The sequence below is a fragment of the Octodon degus genome, unplaced genomic scaffold (genome assembly GCF_000260255.1).
Source record: "Octodon degus isolate 3935 unplaced genomic scaffold, OctDeg1.0 scaffold00127, whole genome shotgun sequence".
NCBI lineage: Eukaryota > Metazoa > Chordata > Mammalia > Rodentia > Octodontidae > Octodon > Octodon degus.
The window spans coordinates 6,130,688-6,155,960 of NW_004524703.1; the positions used below are offsets into that span (position 1 = coordinate 6,130,688).

General features: G+C 42.5%; 1 protein-coding gene across 1 annotated transcript in view; it reads left to right on the forward strand.

The window, feature by feature from the left end:
• Actn2 (actinin alpha 2) overlaps positions 1–25,273 on the forward strand; it is a 76,009-nt gene that overhangs the window by 45,812 nt on the left and 4,924 nt on the right. The window contains exons 7-18 of the mRNA XM_004640844.3: positions 854–935; positions 5,129–5,214; positions 6,752–6,844; positions 8,485–8,715; positions 11,575–11,722; positions 13,841–13,991; positions 16,454–16,562; positions 18,438–18,578; positions 19,783–19,965; positions 21,959–22,093; positions 23,119–23,298; positions 24,051–24,197. Coding sequence (XP_004640901.1) covers positions 854–935; positions 5,129–5,214; positions 6,752–6,844; positions 8,485–8,715; positions 11,575–11,722; positions 13,841–13,991; positions 16,454–16,562; positions 18,438–18,578; positions 19,783–19,965; positions 21,959–22,093; positions 23,119–23,298; positions 24,051–24,197 — 1,686 coding nt within the window. The remainder of the gene's footprint in view (positions 1–853; positions 936–5,128; positions 5,215–6,751; positions 6,845–8,484; positions 8,716–11,574; positions 11,723–13,840; positions 13,992–16,453; positions 16,563–18,437; positions 18,579–19,782; positions 19,966–21,958; positions 22,094–23,118; positions 23,299–24,050; positions 24,198–25,273) is intronic.

Consider the following 25,273-nt stretch of genomic DNA (forward strand, 5'->3'; position numbering starts at 1 on the left):
CCAACATATTAAAATGATTGTGCTCGGTGCAGGCACAGTTTTTGAAATGTTTAAATGGCTTTGCAGTTAGAATTGATTATAGTAATCCCTGGACTGACACTACTTCTCATTTTGATTTTCCTATCATATCCTGTTCCATTTCAGATTCATTATAGATAGTCTATTTAATAAATCAAAATAAGGTATGTTAGTCTTTTAGTTTTTCAGCATTTCAGTTAAGTGCTGCTGATTAAGTTTATTATGTTATGTGTATTTAACTAGTTTTACCATAGATAAACACGTTCTTCAAAAAAGTTTTCTTCATGAATTCATGTACAATTTTAAGGTTTTCCAATTTCTTGTAGCCTTTGATCTCACAGAAATACGATTTTTGTAACCTCTCTAGTGAGCTAAACATCTCAACTGGCAGCACCTTCCCGTCATCTTTGTAAGTTTAAAGCCAATATGTTGGAGTAAACATCCTCCATGATCACATTCCAGATCTGGAAAATGCACCTTTTGTGATTTCTTTTTGAATGATTGAAACTATGTTATTCACACACTGGAAAACAACTTCTGGTGTGTGCAGGATGTTCTTCCTTATCAGTGAGAGACTCCCTAACAGCTTCCCTCTTCTTCTCACAAAGCAATCAGCTCTTTTGCTTACTTTTTGTGGAGTGTGCATGGGTTGTGTGGTTTCTGTGATTTTCAATGTTTCTCTAAACATTTGAAATGACAGGGAAAAGGTAAGGAAAGTTTCTTATGTGTCATGTTTGTGTGGAGCATGAAGGCATCCTGCCCTAGGTGAGGGATATAAAAAACTATTTATAAGTCCTGACTGAATAATTTTAAAAAGTGGTTGTTTTTTATGCAGGATGACCCCATAGGAAACATTAACCTAGCAATGGAAATCGCAGAGAAGCACCTGGATATTCCTAAAATGTTGGATGCTGAAGGTGAGATGAAAATTATGCTTACTGCATTACAGAAAATCTTTAAACTACAAATGTTATAACTATATCTAGGGACTTCATAAAACTATACCTGGAATACTTGGCTTCTTCCTTTCTACATACCTAATCTATATAAAATATCTCCTGCTCAGAGTGAAAGGATTCAGCAAATATTTCAGCTTTAGCTAAGAAGCAGAATGCTTTAGTTTACAATTTTTAAAATAAGATTTTTTGTTTATTTTTTTCCATACCATAATATGTTTGCCTTAACTGCAAAAGGACAAGTTTAGCAAATAAATCTTTGTTACATACTTAAGGGGAAAAATATCTTTCTCATGGCTAGAAGTTACAGACTTAAATATAAAATATGGAATATTCATCCCTCACAGTACCATACAAACTTTCATATTTCATTTTTGATTTCTAATTTAATTTTGTTACATCTTAAAAAATTCTGTGTATTTTGCACTTTTATAGTACTCATTCTGGGGACTTGTTGCAAATACTTTTTGTGCCATTTGAATTATTGTGAACTGTACCTATGGCACACCATTCAAAGTGCAAGTGTGGAGACCATCCACGTCATTTACCTGTGATTCACTTAGCTTTTGATAGATATTTGCTGAGCACTTTCTATGAGCAGGATCCTCTGCTAGGTTCCATAGGAAGTAATGGGATGGATGAGACCCTTCCTACAAGGGACTTGTATTCATACATTATCTTGTTATTAGCATTTCCTCCTGCCATGGTCAGTTGTTTTTACTAATTACCTCTATTAGGGAAAAGTAAAGATTATAGTCTGTGGTTAATTTCTTTTCCTTCTTTCTTTTCTCTTTCTTTCTTTCTTTCTTTCTTTCTTTCTTTCTTTCTTTCTTTCTTTCTTTCTTTCTTTCTTTCTTTTGCAGAACCGGGATTGAACTCAGGCTCTTGCGCTTGCCAGGGAAGCGCTTATTCTACTGAGCCATCTCCCCGGCCCCGTGGTTAATTTTCTATTTCTCCTTGTTCTGATGATTCTTTGGGGGCTTCTGTAAATGACAACACACTGGATGGCTTAAAACACGAAGATTCTTTTTCCCTCCTAGCTCTAGGAGTTGTGTCTGAAGTGACGCACTGGTCAGGCCAGAAGGGGAGGAGTCTTCTTGCCTCTCTGTCTTCTAGAAGCCCACACATTCCTTGGCTTGTGGCAGCATGAACCCAGTTCCTCCCTTTGTCTTCACGAGCCTGTTGTGGTCTGCTTGGCATGTCTGCTCCTCTTATAAGGCCACCTGTTGGATTAAGGGTCCTTCCTACTCCGTGTGACCCCATCTTTGCTCAGTTATATCTGAAAAGACCCTTCTTTCAAATAAGATCATGTTCACAGGTACTGAGGTTAGGCCTTCAGCATCCCTTCTAGGAGGACAGAATTCAAGCCATAATAGGGATCTTTCAAATAGGACTTTCATCTTTCCCACTTATTAATTGTATTCTTATATTAGTACAATATAAATGCTCACATTTACAGGAAGTTTGAAATTCTGCTTATAGTTTCTCCAAAGCTCTTTAGAGGAGGGAGTCAATACAGAAAGGCAGTTAGAACACAGAAAGAAAACTTGCTTTTTTTCTTTCACCATCTGTGTTCTCCAAACTAAGTTTGTATTTCTGTGGCCTTTCTTTGATCTCTCTGTATGATATATAACCCCTCAGAGTTCTCGGATTGAGAGCCAGGATGAATTAGTATTGGAATCTTCTGATTCAGTAACATCTCTCTACTGTTCAAAGTTGAAGACAAATCTAACTTCAAATACTCATTTATGATCATTAACATCATTAACATCATCATTCTTCTGGCCCTACTTAGATCCTTTTTCTCAGTTCTTCTGTTTTCCCTTAGTCTGGGTGTATAGCCCTCTGTCCCTCTATATCCCTCTTGGCAATGCAGTGTGTTAGCCCTGTAGTTATTTCTGCCTTCCAGCCTTCCTTCTATTGCTTTTCATTGTCCTTTCTTTTTAAAGATCTAGAATAATACTTACTGTCTGTGTTACTAGTTTTGTGGAGTTCATTTTTTTTTTTTTTTGTGGGGATTGAACTCAGGTCCTTGCATTTTCCAGGGAAGCGCTTATTCCACTGAGCCATCTCCCCAGCCCCTGTGGAGTTCATTTTTATAATCTTCTGATGAGCAGTTGTGACTGTGACTCCCTTGGAGGAAAAGCACACTGTAATGACTACTCCACAGATTCAGCCCACCTGTTACCCTTTGTGCTGCTGTACTGGGACCATCTCATCCCCACTGTGCTGTAGGAAAGCTTTCTCATCACTGTGTGCTTTCATGGTAACACTGGGGCTAGCTCTCTCCTGCTCAGCTTATTATACCTCTTGCTGAATCCTTGCCTCTCCCTGCTGCTCCTTGACTTCAAATTTTTCCTTTTATGTTGGTCCTTGAATTCAAGTAGGTCTATTCAAGTGTACGTTGGCCTACCTGCCCATGAACTGAACCTGTAGTGAAAATAGATGATATTCTTCTCATCTTAACAATCTACCATACTTTGAAAAGGTTGTGGACATTGTTTCCTTGTTTTCCACCATGAACCTGCTTTGAGGTGAGTCCCAGGTTTGGCTCTGTGGGCACACATGCTCCCTGCAGACTTCCAAAATGGATCTCTCAGAACCTGCGTCTTCATGTGAGTAGTGGTAGGATGTTTCTGGCAATGTGCTAGAATTCTAGAAGCCTCTTCCTTCCCAGAGATGTGCCTTTCCTACTAGTGCAGTTTTGTCTTCTCATTGGTAATTCCTTTATTTCCCATGGCAATTCTCAAAACTGCAGAGTATTGACTTGGAACATACGTCTTTTTTGCTTTGAGCCAAGCTTTTTAAAAGTGTAGGGGTGAAGAAAAAATTTCTACCTTTGCTTTCTCTGAGGAAGCTCTTAGCAGAAGCCTGCTGGTGTTAGCAGTTAATACTCTTTTCTCCACACAGACTTAGTATTCACTGGCAGAGCTAATGAAAGAGCTATAATTGCTTATGTGTCCTATTACTATAATGCTTTTGCTGGTTACAGAAGGTGAGGTTGGGGCTGGGGAGATGGCTTAGTGGAATAAGTGCTTCCCTGGCAAGCGCAAGGACCTGAGTTCAATCCCTGGTTCTGAAAAAAAAAAAAAAGGTGAGGTTATAAAACACAGGTCACCTTCACCCTTTTTCTCTAGTGTCATTTTTTTCTATTGTTTTTTCTCTCCTCTCCTCTCTGAGTAAAGGGACTGGTTCTGAGAAGGCAGTCCTTTGTGAGTTTTTTTGTTTTGTTTTTTTTGGTCTACTTGTCTTTGAAACTTAGTTTCTGTTCATGAAGTGCCATGCCATCCAAGCATATTTGCCAGAAGACTCTGTATGTTCACCGTCCCACCTTCTTTCTGTTAATATGCTCTGCAAGCCCAATGGCAGGGGATCACTGTACGGAATAATTTCAAATGGTATTATTTAACTTCATTCTGTCCATTGACCAACCTAAATTAAAAAACGGTTTACCAAAACATGGAGTTTCCAATGAAGAGGAAGAAAGGACATGCGTGTACATGGTTCTATTTCTCTCTTCCAATTGGATAGATCAGCAAATATAAGTGGCAGCAGGAGTCATAATAGCACAAGTGTGCATACCCTTCACACCCTTCTTTTTATCTGTCCTGTGCTTCTTGGTAATTCCTGTAATCAGCAGGGTAAGTATGCGTGGGAGGTATTAAGGGACATGATCTCTCCAGAAAATGTCACCATCATTCCTAGGGTAGTTCCAGAGCAGAGAGCCCAGCAGTTAGGGAGTAGAGATGGTGAAGTAATGGGACATCCCTACTGGGATGTCCAGCATCTATCAAAGTGACATGCATACCTTAGAACGCAGGTCAAAAGAGGAGTCTTGAGGAAGGGTGATAGGTCAGATATGCAGCAGATAGGTTTCCAGGCTAACATGTTAGCTAGCTGTGCTTTCAACAGCCCATGGTGTGGTGGGCACAAGCCGTCAGGTTGATCATTAGAAAGTCATGCTGATCCAAATATTCACATTTTCTAATTATTTCAGTGCTGTACAGTCTTCCTGGGAGTCAGATTCATGGGCCTGAGAAACACATAGAAAAATGGTCAATGTAAATTAGTTTGTTCTTCCCTTTGTTCACCCTGGTTTTTCCTCTTTGCCTGTGTGTGTCTTTGTGTCCTATGGTATTTTTTTCCCCCCTCAGACATTGTGAACACTCCCAAACCTGATGAAAGAGCCATCATGACTTACGTTTCCTGCTTCTACCATGCTTTCGCGGGAGCGGAGCAGGTATTCAACCCCTGTGCACCTGGCTAGCTGTGTTGCTCTTCTGTTGTGTGTGTGTTTATGTGTATGTGTGTTTGTGCACGCACATGTGTGTGTACCTGGTGAATGTTAGTGTGCTTCACATCTTGCCTTGGACTCTTTCTCAGTGTTGTAATGACTTAATATTGCAACTTCCAAAACACAAATTCTTTTATTAACAGCTTTGACAGTTCCTAAAGTGCTTTTACTTGTCTTTTCCTTCTAAAATATTTCTTCATTTCATTGGTAAATGGTAGAAAACATTTAAGCATCAGAAGGTAAAAAGTGTCATGAAAATTAAGCCATATGCATAAAGCAGTGAAGAGGGAATTCAACAAGGACAAATGAATGCCTTTCTGGTGTCCACCTATTGTCATCTATATCTACCTGGAAATTACTTGCCCTCTTCAGTGATCTATTCTAATGTCTTTCCAGACTAATCTTATTTTTAATGAAATTAAAAGGATAGCAACATTATACCCTCAAAATAAATTCCCCAAGACCAAAAGCCCAGGGGCACTGTGGAAGGATGTTCTTCAGTTTCTGCAGTCACCTGCTCTTGTTACCCATCCCTTTATGTTATGTGGAAAACCTGAGAGACTGGGTCGACAGAGTGTAGTATTTCTGTAACCTTTAAAGCCTCACTGGAAAAGGATGAAAACTGGAAATTGGCTGTGCTAAGTAGGGCTTTAGAGGCCAGGCTTTGGTCAGGCCAGGCTGGAAGACTAATCAGGTCTGTTATTGCTCTTCCTTCTCTTTTTTGGGGGGTGGGTGTAGAATTGGGAGTGGAACCCAGGGGCTTGTGCATGCTGGACAAGTGCTGTACTGCTGAGTCACACTTCAGCCATATGCTGCATATGGTGTACCATGTGATTGTAAGTTGAGGCACATGGTCCAGGATCCCTTTCAGAAATGATAAGAGAGGATTATCACCTCCATGACTCCTCATGTGAGTTAAAAAACAGATTAAGGACAATCTTAAAGTGAGTCATCTTTCTTAGAGGATCTGGAGAACTCTGCATATTCATTTTAGGAGGTGAGGTCTTCGCTGGATTCTAGTGCAATGTCATGTCTATATTGTCAAGATTTAGTTATTTTTGCTTTGATTTGGAAGATCAGTAGCATTCATGGAGTTTCCACTCCATTGCCATAAAACTGATGTCTGGAGTGTTCAGGTGGACAGACATTATTCGGGGGCCTGAGATCTTGATTCCCTTTACCCATTTATTTCTGTTACTAACATGCTTGGTATTCTACAAATCTTATGTTTTAAACTAATATAATCTCCCTGTTATTCCCCATAGTCTGTTCAGCCTGCCGTGAACATCTGTGTGAAAACTAAACATGGTGTGAAATGATTCATAGTGTCCAAAAGCCATGCCCTCTGTCTTCTCCCACCCTAACCCAGAATCTGTGATTTCTACCATGCCACCCTACCTTGTCACCCTCACCTGCCACATCTGGCTTTGTATGTGTGCATCCCTGTAGTCAGAGCCATCCATTTACCTATTGTGTTTTGCAGGCTGAGACAGCGGCTAACAGGATATGTAAGGTTCTTGCTGTGAATCAAGAGAATGAGAGGCTGATGGAAGAATATGAGAGGCTAGCAAGTGAGGTAAAGCTCTGTCCACACTCACCCAGGGGTGAGACGTAGAGGGGAGAATGGATCATCCATGGTTCTGGCATTTTTCACCTGAGATAGAATGAAAGTAGAGTGTGCTGTACCCTAAACTTGCCCTTTTGGGGTCAGACCTTCAGACCTTGATTTTACTTGTCCCCCTCCACCCCCTGACTCATGAGTGACCAGCAGCACATGAGATATTCTCTGTTCAGGAGCCTTGCTCTGCAGCTACCCCACACAAAGGGACTTCCACAGCCCATTGTGAGAAGCTGGCTCTGCCTGTGTGTGCATACCTCTCTGGAGGGAACTGGGGGATGACGGAGCCTGCCCTCCAGGACGTTCCAGCTTGGGTTGCCATGGTGCTTTTCCATAGCTCTTCAGCCAGGTTCTTGATTAGAGCAGCATTTTCTACAACTCTGAATTCTTTTTGTCCTTATCGTAGCATAGATGATACCAGTGTGGTCTCCTTACTACCTTTGTGCTGTTTTCCCTAACAGAAGCACAGGTGGTTGGAGGTCCATAGCTATATCCTCTGACTTTGAATGTATATTCAAGACCAGCTTGTTTTTGCATGGCTTTAGTTTACCTGCTTTTATGGTCTACTACTGAGAAAAATATCAAAACACTTAAAATAAATCTTCCCAAACAGTAGTTTGTAGTAATCTAATCAAATGATAATGAGTTTATATTTTTATATTGCTGCTATGGAAAATTTTAGGGTCCTTTTCTCCTTTTTGTTGTTCACATTATGGCTATGGGAAAACTCAATTTGATAACATTGGTTAAGGCCAATAATAAGTTTTAGGGTTGAAGTATGACCAGGATACAAGGGTGGATGATCCTCTAGAATGAAATCCTTCCTTTTCTTAACTTTGTCCTTCATTTATCCTAACACCCTCAGGCAGTAGAACTATCACTGTTTTAACTGTTCTTTATTACAGTCTACCTTCATTTTCCAAGTGGTCAGTACAAATAAGTGTAAGTGATGAGACTGCAGGCAGGTCATTTCCTAGATGGGGCAGTCATTCACAAGAAGTGTGTATATTTGTTTGTGGAAATTCACTTATCTCATGGGGATTTACTTAAAAGCTAGACATTAAAACATACTTTGGCATTGAGTCAGTCCCAGGCTTACAGTACATTTGTCTAGTAAATAAATTCGTTAGATTTGAACTTACTTTTCTTACATGTATTTTAAGTTAAGCCCAGTTCCTTGCTAAAGTTAATATTCTACATTTCTATCATATCAGGTATTTTGGTTTTATATTGGTTTCTTTTTTTTTTTAATTTGAAAGCTTCATCCAGCATGTGTCTGCTAGCGTCTGGTCCCTGAGTTTTTTTGTAACTGTCACATTTTTGTAAAACATGACTCTTTGTGCTGACTTTAAGTTTTTGACCTGTGTGTGGTATTGTTGGGGTGATCACTAGGGGCCCTGTGTGGACCCTGAAAATTTCATTGATTGCAACTCTGTAGAGAGCTGTCTTCCCCTTCTTTAGGTCAGGGGCATTATAACCCACACTTCCATAATTTGGGGGATGTTAGGTGAACCATTCCAAATTATCAAGTGTTTTTGATTTGTTAACCAAGAGCAGTTTGCTGGTGTAATTAGCAGCCTTTTTGTGTTTGGGAGCAGCTTTTGGAATGGATTCGGCGCACAATCCCCTGGCTAGAGAACCGGACCCCTGAGAAGACCATGCAGGCCATGCAGAAAAAGCTGGAGGACTTCCGGGATTACCGTCGGAAACATAAGCCCCCCAAGGTGCAGGAGAAATGCCAGCTGGAGATCAACTTTAACACCCTGCAGACCAAGCTGCGGATCAGCAACCGGCCAGCCTTCATGCCCTCTGAGGGCAAGATGGTGTCGGTGAGTGGCTTCAGGTGGCCTTCGGGCCCTGGGGAAGCCTCGTACTTTCCTGGGGGTGTTTGACCTGTGATCCCTGATGGGTCACTGGGCAGGAGGCCTGGACTTCCTGAATCTTGACCGTTGCATGAATGTAAGACTGTGTCATCACTTTTATTCTAGATATTTTTCTCCCTGTTGTCCTTTGGGTTAGCCATTGGACAGTGACCATGAGAGGAGAATTTCAGCAAAAGCTTCAAAGCTGTTCCTCATTACTCCCCCTTGTGGCCTTGTCCCTCTTCCCGAGAGCACTCCCCCATCTAGATCACAAGCCTTTGCCCCCTGCTGTTATTACTGTTGACTCTTTCTACCTTTTCAGTGTCCAGGCCCACATCCATCTTGCCTTCCACATCACCATTTTGCCTTTTGATGGAATCAGCCCCTTGATCCAGTGCTCCAGCCTCTGCTAAAACCCCACCACTCCATACCCCCTTGACAACTGTCCCATTTCTCATTTCCGCAGAAAGAATTCTTTTGTGGTTTCCACTTCCTCCCCTCTCACATCTTTAACTCTTCATAATGCAGTGAGCTGGTTTGTGTCCTCTCCTGATGTCTCTTCAACATCAGCAGCATTCACATTGACAGTCCAGTTGGCACTTTCGCTTTCACATTCCTGGGCTTGGTAGCTGTGGCCCACTTGCCTGTTGCCTCCTGCAAATTCCTCCCATTGCTACCTTCCCTCACCAGCTAGGCCTTCTCCAGCTCTCCCTATAGCCCTGCCCCCACTGCTGTGTGGAGGCTGAGCCCTGGCTCCCTGCAGAGGCACTTCTCTATCTTCATACCCTGCAGGTGACCTCATCCAGGCACCAAGTGCTTAGGCCTCTCGAATTTCACCTCCCCTCTCTGACATTCCTCAGGCTGGCTCAATACATTGATCTGGATGTCTCAGAAAATATTTTAAGTGTGGATGTCAAGAGCTTTGCATTTGTAGGTGGAGGGTAGGTATGAGTGCGATGTGTGTGGTATTGGACCTTCATACCAGGCTACATCCTCAGCTCTTTATTTTTTTATTTTGAGACAGGATCTTGCGAGCCCAGTCTGGGTGGCAAATTGCAGTCTTCCTGCTTCAGCCTCCCAGAGGGCTGGGATTGCAGGCATGAGCCCCTCTGCATGCCTGTCTCAGAAACACTTTATTAAGGCTGAATATCTCAAAAGCATTTTAAATCTGACGTGTGAAAGAGGCATTCTGCAGTCTTCTACCTTACAAATTGTACCACTGTCCCTCCATTGCTAAAGCCTCAGTCCCAGGTTCTGTCTTCTATGCTTCCCTTTCTGTCACTTATTGACATCCAATATTTCTTTTCTTTCTGTGTGTGTGCGCATGCATATGTGCACACCAAGGATCAAACTTGGGACCTTGAGCTTGCCAGGCAGGTGCTTATTCTGCTGAGCTATATCCCTGGCCCTTGACATCAGTATTTCAGCTAGTCCTTTGGCTCTCCTTCCTCATTAGGCCTTAACTCTGCCCTTGTTCCCTCTTTCACTTCTGTCACCCTGTGCTAGGTCTCTTTCTCTCTCTTTGGACCTTGCTGGTATCCCCTGAGTGACTTTCCTTTTACTTTTGCTGCCTGCAATTCTTACCCCACACAACAGCCTCTGCCATAGTTTAGACATGTAAATCAGGGCTCGCCAGGCACTTTCTTGAAACCCTCCTGTTCCTTCCTAAAATGTTAAACCCTGGGCCTGCTCACCTCACTAATGGCATCTCTTGCTGCCCCACCTCTGGTCACCATGTTGTGGCCATACTGGCCCAAAATGGCTCTTCTCCTACACTAAATGTGTCCCCTCCTCAGGCCCCTGAGTCCATTCCTCACCTCTTCTCATGGCTGGCTCTTCCTGTCTTCCCTAAGCTGCTGCCTACAGAAACCAGCCTGGGTGCTTTCCATATAGCCAGACCCCATTTTGTTTATTGTTATTCAAAATGAGTTATTGGTTAATTACTCGCTGATTGTTTCTCTCAATCCTTAAGAAAACCACATGGGGAAGAGAACCAGACAAAGAACCTGTTGTTCACTCTGTTTTTCATGAGTGCCTGGGACACGCTAGGCACAGGAAGTAGCTGATGACAGCTGGAGGACAGGATGATTCACAGTTACAGAGAACATTTTGACTTGAGTCACTGGGAGGTTTCATCATCTTGTAGCCAGAAAAGTTAAGCTCTGTATATTTTTGTTTACATCTGGTGAAGTGTCATCTTAGCTGATGAGAATAATGTATTTATTTTAAAAGGTCCCAGTGATGATAATTTGGGTGGTGGAAGGGATAGAAATGACACAGAAAAAAGATGCTGTCAAATACATATTGAAGGATTCATAGAAGTCCAAGGGGTTGGTGTGTCTTAATTACTTTTTTTTATTGTTGAGACAAAATACCCAGCATCCTGAGTTAAGGAAGAAAGATTTCTTGAAGTTCATGGTTTGTAGAAGTTTCAGTTCATAGTTGGCTGGCTCCGGGGCAGGGTGGCAGCAGAGGGATCTCAGAGGACAATGCAACAAGTAGCAAGGAGGCAGCAGCAGCCACAGTCCACCTCTTTGTATTGTCCCCTCTAGGCTACCCACCCCTTGGTTGGTGCCATTCCCCCTCAGGCTAGCCCTTCCCATTATCCACACCCAGATCCATGCCAAACCAATCAGTGGTCTCATTTAGTAATCACATAGCCTTAATTCCAGCATCATACACTAAATCCCAGGATCACACACCCTAGACCCAGCCACCTATAAAAAACCCTACCTATGACCACATGAGGCTTTAAGGGGACATCTAGACATAACCCGTAACACCATGTGTCACAGGTGTGCCTTCGCTTGTCTTATAACCTTCCAGGATATTGCTGGGGCCTGGCAGCGGCTTGAACAGGCTGAGAAGGGCTATGAGGAATGGCTACTCAACGAGATTCGCAGACTGGAACGTGTGGAGCACCTGGCAGAGAAGTTCCGGCAGAAGGCCTCGACGCATGAGACGTGGGCCTATGGTAAGGAGCAGGGCTCACATTCAGTGTTCAAATCTTGGAGTTGCACTATGCACAACCACAGCACACATCGGTAACTCTGTCCCCAACATCTGTGACACCATAGGCAGGGACCCTCACCTTTCTCTGCCCTATCGTCGCAGTGATATATTTCTTCAAGAGGTAAATAGGAAAATGTATTTGCTGCCTCTCTTTTTCCCTCCCTCCTTTTCTACCTCTTTTTCTCCCTCTCTCTTTCCTTCTTTCCCTCCCTCTTTTTTTCCCTCCCTCCCTTTCTTCCTGCCTCCTTTTTCCCCTCCTTTCTTCCCTCCCGCCTTTCCTCCTTTTTTTTTCCCCTCAGTACTGGGAACTGAACTTAGGGCCTTTACACTAAATTATACCACCAGTCCCTTTTATTAATTTTTTTTTTTATTTTAAGACAAGGTCTCACTTAGTTGTTAAGCAGCCCAGGCTGGACTCAAAGTTGTGATTCTCCTGCCTCAGCCTTCCACAGTTCTGGGATTATGAATGTATAGGGAAATACATTTCTAAACAAGTTGGTAACATGTTTCTTCATAAAATGGTATCCCAAGTGTGTTCTTTGTGTCCTTGCCTGTGTAGTCCTGGCCTCCTTCCACTTTTCTGTTGGGCTGCAGTGTCTGTTGGCTCTCTGAGTACAGGCTGAACAGCTTTGACCCTGCTGCCTGCTTCTGCCCACCAGCATCCTTCTTATTGGGAGATCTCATTAGAAGAATGGCACAGGCTCATTTTCTGTAGTTCAACCTCTTGTTTCAATTATTTTCATTTGTTTCTTTCAAGCCTTAGAAATATACTCATGTCTGTAGCCATGATAATAGGGTTGCACTTTTTGCAACCTGGACTAAATGGTCCTTTTTTGTTGGCATGGGAGAACAAAATAGTCTCCCTGTCACATAATAATCTATTTTGAGAACCCCCAGAAATTTTTCCCTTGTTCTTTGGTTCCCTTTGTCATTTTTCTTGATTTTTAATTTTGCACAGCAAGGTGATGGCGAGCCTAGATACTGGAGCCAGACAAAGTGGCACCGTGAGCCCTGGAGTCTTCAGCCTCTCTGTGTGCCAGTGTCCTGTTCAGGATGGGACAAACAGTAAAAATTCCCTTGTAGGGATTTTATGAGGATACAGTATTGTATTTTATTTTTTTCAATTTTTTATTAGTATGTGTTTATAATACAGCATAGTCATATTTGTTTGGGAAGGTTGGTATGTGGGTATGGCATACTGGTCACAGAGAGCATTTTAGTCAGTATCTTACAGTCTTATGTCGCCATTATAAACATTTGCTTTCCATTTTCAGTTTTATAGAATTAAATTCCTAAAGATTTATTAGTCATGGAAAAAGGTAGATCCAGTTATTCTACACCAGCAGTGGCTAGATTTAAGAAATATTTATGACTGGGGTATGGTGGCACAAGCCTGTAACCCCAGCATTCTGGGAGCCTGAGAAAGGAGGGTCACAAGTTCAAACCCAGCCTATACAACTTAGTGACTTACTGAGGCCCTGTCTTAAAATTTTTAAGAGGAGAGAGTGTAGCTCAGTGCAAAGCCCTGGGTTCAATCCCCAGTACTACAGGAAGGAAGGAGGGAGGGAGGAAAACAAATATTTATAGGGAAACAGGTAAAAGTCCAGGGAGGAAAATGTTTAATATTTATCAGGACAATGACAGCCAACATTTAACCACAGAATATACTGCTTTCAAATAGCAAGATTTAGGGCAGGACCGGAACCTGCAGATAGGCAGTCAGAACAGGAGTGTTTTATTCCAACCATCCTAGGTAGCTTTCAGGATCTAGTAATTACTGACTGAACTCAGCTTGATGCTGATGACGAATGAGGACAGCTTGACTGTCTGGAATGTCCCCAGTACCCCTCCCCCACCACATTGATGTACATACATGGAGCACCCGGAGGGCTGGGTGTCCGCTGTTGGTGACATCCTGAATGCCGCCCCCATACTGCCATGATCCTTTGTTCCTGCCACTTTCTGCCCCTCCCTTTGCTTCTTTGAAATCCAAGTGCTCTCTGAGCACTTTGCTGGTGCAAAGAAGCCTCCCGCTGTGTAACATCAGGGTGTTCATACTCCCTTGCTCTCACCTTTGCAGGCAAGGAGCAGATCCTGCTGCAGAAGGATTATGAGTCAGCATCACTGACGGAGGTGCGGGCTCTGCTGCGGAAGCATGAGGCTTTCGAGAGTGACCTGGCTGCACACCAGGACCGAGTGGAGCAGATTGCAGCCATTGCGCAGGAGCTCAAGTGCGTATGGATGCCCAGGCCCTGGGGACTGTGTGGGAATTCCAGGGAGAGCTTGAAGGTGGCAGCCCTTCCCTTCCCTACTCAATTTGAAGAGTCGCCGGACAGCCTGGGATTGACTGCTTCTTGCTTCTCTAACTCTAAAAACAGATTGGGCTCAGGTTCTTGGATTGTAATAGAACCCCTGTTGTCCCCCAGCCCGTGTGTCTCTGTCTCCTCCCCATCCAGCATCATGTAGCCCAGGCATGGTGGCCTGCTCCATGAGGAGTGAGGAATCCAAATCAGCAGGGGCCAAGGGTGTGGGAGGTCAGGGAGGCCACTGTACCCTGGCCAGGGCAGGAAGTGAGACCAAAGCAGAAGTTACTATCTGTTGTACTGTGCGAAGGGCTGATCTGTTCATCTGTTGAGGCACATCTGGCAGAACATTACGCCAGCATTCTCCATCCCTGTTCTGTTCTCTGAGAGCCTGGGTGGTGACCATCAGGGACAGGGCCTCCATGCTCAGGTGTCTCTGAGCTTCCCTCTGGTCTTTGGCCCCTTTTGATAAATATAAAATTTCACTCTCTGTTCTTCCCCATTCATTATAGTTGCTGATATATTTGCAGAATTTTTGGAGCCTAAGGCATACTCATAATTTAAAAAGTAAATATTTAAAATTTATTTTAAGATATTATATTTTAGAAAGCCCAGTTTCCTCACCCTTAACTAGAGCAAAGTCCTTCATTGATATGGCCTCTTAAGAGTATCCTGTTTCCACCCTATATAGGCAAACTTCCCTGTACCGACTCAGTTATACGTGACCTTCACATCCAATTTGTGTCCTATGTTTGTGGTCTTTATGTGGTCTTGTTTATTAGCTTCTTGCATGTTGGCTCTTGATTGTTCACTAACAGTTACTCACCAGTAAAATATGGGAATGGAACGGAGAGGAATTCAAGCTATTTAGTGCCTTTTAATGGCCCTCACAAGTGATTTGGAACAGTTTTAAATGTAGGCCATAAAATGTAAGCAATAATTTTATATAATTATGATTATTCCTGTGTCCTGGGTGCCTCTTTCTTCATACTATGAAATGAACCAAATTTTGAATTTAAGTCTGACCCACTTACTGTTAATAATATTCTTTTCCTTTTTATTTGTCTGAAAACAAGAAGTTAGACTTTTTGTTCTGTTCTCAAAGAACATAGTCATATTATGTAAACCCTAACTTCACACAGTATGTATGAGTCAGTGAGAAGATGGAGACCACAGAGATAATGTTAGAGGGTGAGCAAGACTTTGTTGTCTCCACTATGAGTCAGTAGAAGGAACCTTAAGATTTTGTTTCTTTATTCTTCTTTTTCATATTTACATTTTGAAGAGCCATTTGTGTTCTGTTTTGTATTTAGCATTTGTAAACTACTGGTATGATTTGTTTGTTTGTTTTTTGTTATAACAAATGAGCAACAGAATCTTAGCCTCAATCAAATGTAAGTATTTGTAGATAGTTGCAGCTTGCTTTTGAGAATAGGACAAGCTCTAACAAGGTGACAGTGAACTCTGTCTCTGTTGGAAGGCTCTAGAAGAACACTGAAAAACACTCACACAGCAACATGTGCAATAAAGTCAGTAAGCATGAGTTAATATTATTGCAGGGGGGAAAAGCAGTGAATGATCACTGTCCTGAATTAAAATGGAAAAAAAAAGAAAGAAATTCAAGTCTCATTGAGAAGACTTCTAGAAAGTTGTCTCATCCCAGATCATATTTGAAGTATCTTCACTTTCATCTTAACTAAAAGAGTGATTATGTTTTGTACAGGATTCAAACCTGTTATCCCTGATATGAGGTTAACCCTATAGTCAAGCTTTCTTTAATGGTAATTTCCAATTCGTTCAACTCAACAAGACCTCATATTGGGTGCATAAATACAACTGGCAAGGAAAAATAAGCATTCGGCAATAAGTCATTTTGTTCTTTCTATCACACTAGCAGCACAAGCCAAACCAGAACCTTACTGTCCCTAAGTGGAAGGGCTCTGTCCTCCTGTGTGCTAGATAAAGTCATAGCACCCCACTATACGGGTTGCTCCTTTTGATGTTAGGTTTCATGCCCTCTAAGAGGAGCCAGGACCCAAGGCAGTGCAAGGTTTGACTCTGCCCTTTGACTCATTCTGATGTTCCAGTCGCTGAGCTTGCAGGACTATCACCAAGTCAGATGGCTTGCTACACTTATAGTTTTCATTTTACAGTTAGACTCTGGGGGGGGGGGGTGGAGCTCACGAAGAAAATCAGGTAAAAGGAAGCTAGCCCAGGCATAAGTTTTACTTACTCTTCTTGTCACTTACCCAAGTGATAATGTTTGCAATGGCAGTATTAATAAAACTCATTGCCAGTTTCCTGTTTCTTAAAACTTCCCTATTTGAATCATTTGCCCTCATATCACCTGGTTGAGTTAATCTTTATTTTTCATTTTAACTTTTTCTTAGTGAACTGGACTATCATGATGCAGTGAATGTTAATGATCGGTGTCAGAAGATTTGTGACCAGTGGGACAGATTGGGGACACTCACGCAGAAGAGGAGAGAGGCTTTGGAGGTGATGTCTTGAAACCACCCATTGGCTTCTTATTTATGAAGCCACTTGTTGATGAGCTCTTTAATGCAGTCTCTTTAAGTCACTGAAGTTTTTTCTCTGTGACTTTATGTATACAGAACACTGTCTAGTAAATATAAAAAATAAGAGACAGAGGGACATGGGAGGTTGGTGGTTTTGTGCTATAACTTATCCACACAGCAGTGAAATGTCCTTGGATTTTAAGAACTTGAAGGTTGATGAGATTGTAATATAAACCCGTTCAGTGTCAAATAGTAATTACAGTGACTTTCCACAAATTGTTTTATGCATGTAAGTCAACTGAATCAGGAAATTAGGAAAGACCAAATTTGAGATTAAAAGGGGAGAAATGAAGGACAGAAAAACTGATGTGAAACAGAATCAGGCTACATTGGCCTTAAGACTTGGGTAAATTACAGTTGATAGCTGGGTTTAACTCAGTCAGCCCAATTATCTTTTATCATAAAGACAAATATTAAATACAATAAATCAGGCATACAAACTTAAACATTCCATAATTTCTCTTAAAGCAAACCCGAAGATCAAAACAAAGACAGCGAATAGCAAACAGGGAAGTAGATCTGTTGTGAAAGGGAAGAGGACCCAAGAGTTGGAAGGAGAGGGAGGAGAAGGGAAGGGAGTGAAAAGAAAATGAACATGGGTTGGTACCAGTACCTCTTCCCACAGCAAGTGTAATCATTATGTACTACAAACGTGCACTGACACAAATTTTAAAGAAGACTAGTGTGGCATGAAGAAAAGCAGTTGACCAATTTTTAAACATTTCTACTTGACTTTGAAGAAACCTATAAAATATGTAAAATCAAGCTTGCTAGTTGCTAACTGGATGTTACAAAATCTTAGTATATGTGCTGCCGAAGCGAGCAGGAGGATGTTACAAAATCTGTGCAGAGAAAAAGAACGTTGAGAAAGAGGAAAGAAAGGGCAGACATTTTGGAATGGGGTGAGGGAGAAGAAATGAATTCATTCATTTTTAAATGAGCTCCACCTGTTTGAGCATTGGATAATCTTTTTAGACACATGCTAAACGTCAGCTAACACCTTTTCTGCGATACATATTTACATTTGTACGTCAATAACTTTTTAATATTTAATGACTGTGGCAGATTTTGGGGCACCAGTGCTTTCCCTGTCTGGCTCTACCATGTGGAGCAGCACATGTTGCTCTCTCTTGCTTTCATATACACAGAGAGGCAAGAGGAGCCCTGGGTCACACAGTGATTCACTGTAATTACTGTTAGGCACAAAATGGGCTTATGTCACAATCTTGTCACTCTTGGATTTGTTTTTAATTCAAAAGTATGCTGTGTGGAAAAGTTACAGAACAAAGGCACCAACCTCCCTTGCCTCTGCCCCCCAGTTTCTGTGCTCTGCGTGGTACCCATTCCTCCTCTTCTCCCTGGGCACATACCTTCCCTGCCCACTGCACATGTTCTCTTTGAGAAAGGCACACACCTTGCATACTGTTGACTACATAAGTCAGGAGATGCCCTGACTTTCCTTTCTCCCTAACACAGGGAATCAGGTCCTTTAATTGATAAAATTCTGCTTCAGCTGAAAGCAAGACACTGTACACCTGTGTTGATTCTCAGCTTTCCAAAAAAATAGCACAGAGTACAAGTGCTTTAAAAACAAGACTGGATGTTATTAAATCTTTCTTTGATTCAGAAAGCCTCTCAGAGACCCCAGAGCTCCACCTGTTTGAGTATTGTTTAATCTTTTGAAGACACATGCCAAACATGAGATAGCACTTTTTCTGGAATACATATTTACATTTGTACATCAAAAACTTTTTTAATATTTAATCTATGATGCTTCTATTTAAATAATCTTCAGAGGACTGAAAAGTTGCTAGAAACCATTGATCAACTGCACTTGGAGTTTGCAAAGAGAGCTGCTCCCTTTAACAACTGGATGGAAGGTGCTATGGAGGACCTGCAGGACATGTTTATTGTCCATAGCATTGAGGAGATCCAGGTAATTGGACCCTGGCCCTGTACTCCTACTGTGTAGAGATTGTCCTCTCTGTCTCTCTGTTTGTTTCTGTCTCTCTCTCTTTCTGTCTGTCTATCTATCATGCATATATATATTTTTTTTTTTTGAACCCCCACCTTCTTGCCAAGGAACAGTCTACTAGGATTTGCCCCTGAGTATTGAGAATTGCAGACAGCCCCTGACAGATGCTTTACCTTAGAAGTTTTTAATTTTGTGATCATGCAAAAGTATTACACATTCAGTAGAACATATGCTTTAAATTCTGAAGTTTGATCTCTTCCTGGCCCAGTGATGATTGAGTTGAGGCACAGTCCTCTCTCACATGGTAGTAGGTGGCAGCAGCTTCTAGGCAGCCCTGTTATCACAATGGAAACAACTGGCCCTGTGTAGTGTGCTAAGTTGCTAAACTGTGGCATCTGGTAGGTTAGTTGTATTCCATTCACTTTTAGTTCAGGATATTTTTAAGTTATGATGGACTTAGTGAGACATAACTGCCTTGTAAGTGAGGCCACATGGGTACTTCTGTACATGGTAGCTCTCATCTGAAGGAGGCCTGTTGGTGTTTCTTGAATGTATTCCAAGGCACAGGCTGTCAGCCTGAGCATGCTGTTGTTTTGAGGTAAAGTCTTACTGTGTAGTTCAGGCTGGCTTTGAACTCACTCCATAGCCTAGGGTGGCCTCCAACTCTTAGCCATCCTCCTGCCTCCTGAAGCAACAGGTTTGATAAATGAAGGTTGTATAGAGCCTTCTGATAAAGAGCTGGTTTCTGTGACCTTTTCTTTCTGAGGAGTAAAGATTTTTTTCCTGGTTGTTTTGAGGTATAAATAAGGCAGAAAACTATAGATTCTTCTGTAGGCCTACAAAAGAAAAACTGGTCATTAGAAAGGGCAGCTGACCTAAATCATAGCTGGGGATTTGAAACAATGAAGTCAAACATAATTTTTAAAAAATAACTTATTTTTTTGAAGAGTGAATGAATGGCCATTAATTAAATAGTCCTTGTGATATCTTTCTTTCATCTTAAAGGAACTTGACTTCTGCACACCAGAGACATTTTCTAAAATATCCAGACCTTTTCTCCATAGATCTCTCCAGTTATAAACACATTAACATGAGTGCAGAGACAGCAGCAAAGCCTATACAGTGGGCTAACATCAGATCCATTTTTCGACTTGTTCCCTGCCAGAGTCTCATCACTGCCCACGAGCAGTTCAAGGCCACGCTGCCTGAGGCAGACGGGGAGCGGCAGTCCATCGCTGCCATCCAGAATGAGGTGGAGAAGGTGATTCAGAGCTATAGCATCAGGATCAGTTCCAGCAACCCATACAGCACCGTCACCATGGACGAGCTTCGCACCAAGTGGGACAAGGTGGGCATCAGAGGCCAGGTGGGCAGGAGGGAGGCATCCCTGAAGCCAGGGTTGAGGGGTGAGACAGACACCTTGGAGACTTAGGGTGGCTGCCTGGTGTGCCATCATGATCAGGATTTCTCTTCACGCTACATTTCATAGGCAAACTATGTAACTATTAAATGCTTTCTAGCCACTTCGGCATTTTGTGGGGAAAGTAAAGAATCTTTTCTTTAAGGAAAATCTTACAAAAATTTTGGCAAGTCAGTATGTGTTATAATGCTAACACTCTAAGGGAAGCCCTTTCTAAAAATCTCAACTGAATATTTGGTGGAATCAGCTTGTCCAAAGTACTTTAGTAAAGAATTTCTAGATTATGAAATAGACATACCCCAAATGTGTATTAACTTTAAATGTAGAAAAATTATGCAGAAAATTACATTGAGGAACCAAAGTATTTCCACTAACTTTTGCTGGCTTTTAATTATATTCACAGTGGGACCATCTAAGCCCTGCCTCATTTTTAAGACAAATTTATTTTCATGATTTAAATTATAATGCAATTAGTCACTTCAGCTGGCTAATACATGGTCTGCGTGAAGAATAAATCCACCACATGGATTTGAGGAGGCTCACTATGAAGTCACACCTAACAAACAAGTTATCTACCATGCATAAGGGGAAGAAAACAAGTGTGGAAAAGGATCATGTCCATCTCAGAAACACTAGTTAGATGTTGCATGAAGTACCTCTGGTTATTTATTTATTTATATGTATTTCGTACAGGGTCTCACTATGCAGTTGTGACTCGTAATGATCCTTTTGTTTTCAGCCTCCCCAGCACTGGGTTTACAGGCATGCATCACCACGCAGGGTCTAGGTGGCCACTCTGCCTGCCCAAGGGGGTGGGGCTGCCGTGATATGTGGTGTCAGGGATCAAGCCCCAGTCCCTGTGCTTGCCTAAGCAGGTGCTTAGTCTGCTGAGCTGTCTCAAGCTATCTTGCTGACCCTCTTCTGGTCTTCTTAATGTCCAAGTAAAAAGGGAAATGTGTTGAGCTAAGTAGTTTCCTTGTGAGGGGAGGGTAGAAATGTGTCATTTCTTAAAGTGAGACAAATATTTCTCCCTTTAATAAGTTATAAAGCAAATTAGGCTTTTATATAAGAAGCACTGAATAATGCAGCAGCAGTTTTGTAGATACCACAAACAGCATTTCCATAGTATCTATTTCTATTGATTGAGAGCCAAGGAAAAGCATTAACATATAATTCACAAGTAGAGCAGAATGTATGAGGCCAGGTGCCAAGCTTTGCCGTGGTCCCGCACTGCACAGGAATCCTCATTGGAGCCCAGCAGGGTTTGCTCATGGACTCTGTCAAATAATTATGTTTGGAAATTTGTAAAAATATTTAAGATGATGAGAGGAATAGGTTGTATTGAAAATGTATTTATTAAACTATTTTAAGAGTCGGGAGGTAATGCAGATCCCCTTATTGAAAGCAAGCTCTAACGGCTGCGTGCCGGTCCTGAAGAGCTGCATGCATAAGATGTTGCACGGTAGCTGGGCGGTGATCAGCCAAGGGCCCGCTAACGGGTATGCAGGTGCTCTCAGGCCTACCATCTGATCGTGAATGCTGCCACATTCATGCCCAAAGCAGGCACTAACTCTCAATCAGCAGGGCTTTTCACAATCTGCACTCTGCTCCTGGGCCCCATGGAGTTGGTTGGTACTTCAAAGGGACAGCTCCTGGCTGGAGTGATGGCCAATATCCCTGATGCAGGCTCTTAAATAGCTGTTCAGCAGGCACTTGATGGCACTAGGTGGCAGTCAAAGCTAGTGCCCAGAGTAAGGACTCTGAATGCCTGCCTCTTCTGACCTTATTCCCTCCTTCCCCTGCCATGCTTTCTTTCCCTCTCTCTCCACCCTTGCCCTCATCCCTTGGACATTGTTCCTTTGGTCATTCCTGTGAGACCAGAGCTGGCCTCTCACTCGTGTTGTTCTTGGGCCCTTGACAGGTGAAGCAGCTGGTGCCCATCCGGGATCAGTCCCTGCAGGAGGAGCTGGCTCGCCAGCACACTAATGAGCGCCTGCGGCGGCAGTTTGCTGCACAGGCCAACGCCATCGGGCCCTGGATCCAGAACAAGATGGAGGTAGGTCATGCCCTTTCTTGCCTACACACTCATGGCCTTGGAGACAGTCCCTTAGCTGAGCACCTCCTTCATTCCACTCATCCTGCTGTCACTCTGGGCTTTATCTTACCAGCTTCCAGGCTACCATGGCTGGGCACGGCTCAGCGGGCTTGGAGGGACATGCAAAAGTTTGTGGCAGAGGAGACAAAGTATTCTTGTGGACATCTGTTTATTTTGTCTTTAAAAACAATGACTAGGTAGGCATGATGGTACATGCCTGTAATCCCAGCACTCAAGAGGCTGAAGCAGGGGATCATTATGAGTTCAAGGCCAACTTAGTGTACATAGTGATTTCAAGGCCAGTCTGAAATATGTGGAGACTGATGCTGTTTCGAAGGAAGGAAGGAGAAAGAAAGGCAAAGAAAAAAAAAAGTAACAAGGCTCTTTCTTACTTTTTGACCTGCAGGAGCTAATTTTAAGCCACCTATCCCTAAAGGACCAGTAAAGAGTCACTTTGCACTTCTAGAGCCTTCTAGGAACAGTGGTCTTTGAATGTCTCTGAGGTCTGAGTTCATCCTATTAAGAATAAGCAGGAGACATTTCTTTCTCTCCAATTCCTTCATAGTGATAAAACTCCTTCCATAAAGGGGATAATACAGAACATTAGAAGAAATTCTGCTGAAATGAGTGACGGAGGTCTTGACTCTGTCTGGCAGCTCTGTCTTGCTCCTGACTGCTTGCTACTGGCTCTAGCATGGGTACCTGAGGGTGTCTTCCTGCCTATAAGAAGTCTGACAGGACGTATTCCTTAACTCCCCTTCTGTGCTTTGGAACTTGGCTTTTTCCCATTTTTCTTTTCTCTAGCAGACCAGAACTAGACCTTGTTCTACCTAGTGATCCTGGCAGTTTCCTGCCCTGGCAGGGAATGTCCAGTGGCCTGGGCTACTTCTGGATGTGGCCTGTGATGCGGTCAGGACTGGTGACTCTCAAGGATCTGCCTTAGAGGCCACTCACTTTGTCCCAATGTTCTCCCGTGCCTGCCCTAGGAGATTGCCCGGAGCTCCATCCAGATCACAGGTGCCCTGGAAGACCAGATGAACCAGCTGAAGCAGTATGAGCACAACATCATCAACTACAAAAACAACATTGACAAGCTGGAAGGAGACCACCAGCTCATCCAGGAGGCGCTGGTCTTTGACAACAAGCATACCAACTATACCATGGAGGTATGGCAGCAAGACAGGCCAGTGGCCCTTGTGCTTGCTTGCTACCTTGTCACCTGCTCAGGGCGTTTTTCTACATGAATTTGTTCCTCTTTATTTCTTTTCTGCAAGTATGAGCATTGAGAATTTTTAAGTTTTTCCTTTAAATGTATATGGAGAAGTTTTGTGAATTGGCTCAAGCACCATGGCAGAGTGAGGACTATGACAGCATCATTGTTGGTGGGGCTTAGCTCAATGGTACAATACTTGGGTCACATGGCTGCATACCTGGGTTTGATCTTCAGCACTGCAAAAAAGAATTTTGTCTAATAATTATTGTTATATCATTACAATTAATTAGTTATACTTCTTTTGAGAGAGTACCAGTAATTGGGCTGAGGTCATTTCCTCCAGTTTGGTCCACTTTGATCTTCCTAAGAGCAGATATAATTAGGCCACTGTGCTACTTAGGAGAAGGGAAGATATCTTTTGTGAAAACTACATACTGTACATTAAGGCTACAAAATGCAAGTGCACACTGTTAGAATCCTGACCTTCTGAGGGTTTTCTACTGTAGAATCTTGAAAAGAAAGAAAGAAAGAAAAAAATAATGAAAATAAAGAATTAAAGGGGGAAAAATCCAGAACAGTACAGGAAAGTGTATGACAAACCCTGCTTCTCTTAATTTGGGTTGACTTTCCTGTTGTAAAAATGAAGAGCTGAGGTTGACAGGCTGGAAAATCCCAGGGCTGATCATTCCCTCTTTTTCTTGGTAGCACATTCGTGTCGGATGGGAGTTGTTGTTGACAACCATTGCCAGAACCATCAATGAGGTGGAGACCCAGATTCTGACAAGAGACGCAAAAGGCATCACCCAGGAGCAGATGAATGAGTTCAGAGCCTCCTTCAACCACTTTGACAGGGTACCACACTACTTTTGGTTATTTGAAAGGCTATACTGTGGGCATGAAGTAATGTATCTGAAATTATATGCATGCCACCACTTTATTTTATTTTATTTTATTTATGTGTGTGTGTGTGTGTGTGTGTGTGTGTGTGTGTGTGTGTGGCACCAGCTCAGCCCACCAGGGGGCGAGGCTGGCTGGCATGTGGTGCTGGGGGATTGAACCGCGGTCCCTGTGCTTTGCTAAGCTTGTTCTAAGTAGGTGCTTTAGACCACTGAGCCATCTCACCAGCCCATGCCACCACTTTAAATAGTAATGCCCCAGAAAGTTTACTGGGAAGCTGGTTGAGTAATGCTAAAGATAATAGCTCCCAAAGCAAGGAATGCTGAGCCCTAGTGCTGCTTGAGGTGCCATCAGATATCCGTGTGGGTGTTCTTGCATGCAGCTCTCTAACACATCTGTAGTTAATACCAAAGCTTGGCTTCTTCTGAGTGAAATTGTATCCTTAATAAAATGTGCTCATTGGATTTAGGTAATTTTCTGAAGATATAATTCAAACCCCTGATATACTTTTCTTAGGTAATACTTTAGATAAAGCACATGGTGAAAATGTAACCCATTCTTTCAGCATGTAAAATTCAATTTTCATCCGAGTATGGTGATACATGCCCATAATCTTAGCATTCATCTTGCACGAGGGTCACTGTGAGTTCAGATCCAGCCTGTGATACGTAGGCCCTGTCTCCCTCCAGAAATACTCCCACAAAAAACCTTTAATTTTCTTTTATAATTAAGAATTGAGGGGCTAGGGAGGTGGCTCAGTGGAATAAGCACTTGCCTGGCAAGTACAAGGGCCTGAGTTCAAACCCCGGTTCCACCAAAAAAAAAAAAAAAAAAGAATTGACTGATATATTTTAAGGAAAAGAGCCCCACAAAGTGATAGTATTTTTTTACAGTAAAAGCACATAAAAAGTTAAGTACTGCTTGTAAAATATTTAGCATTTTGATTTGCATAATATTGAGTATGGGCCGGGGAGATGGCTCAGTGGAATAAGCACTTCCCTAGCAAGTGCAAGGGCCTGAGTTCAATCCCC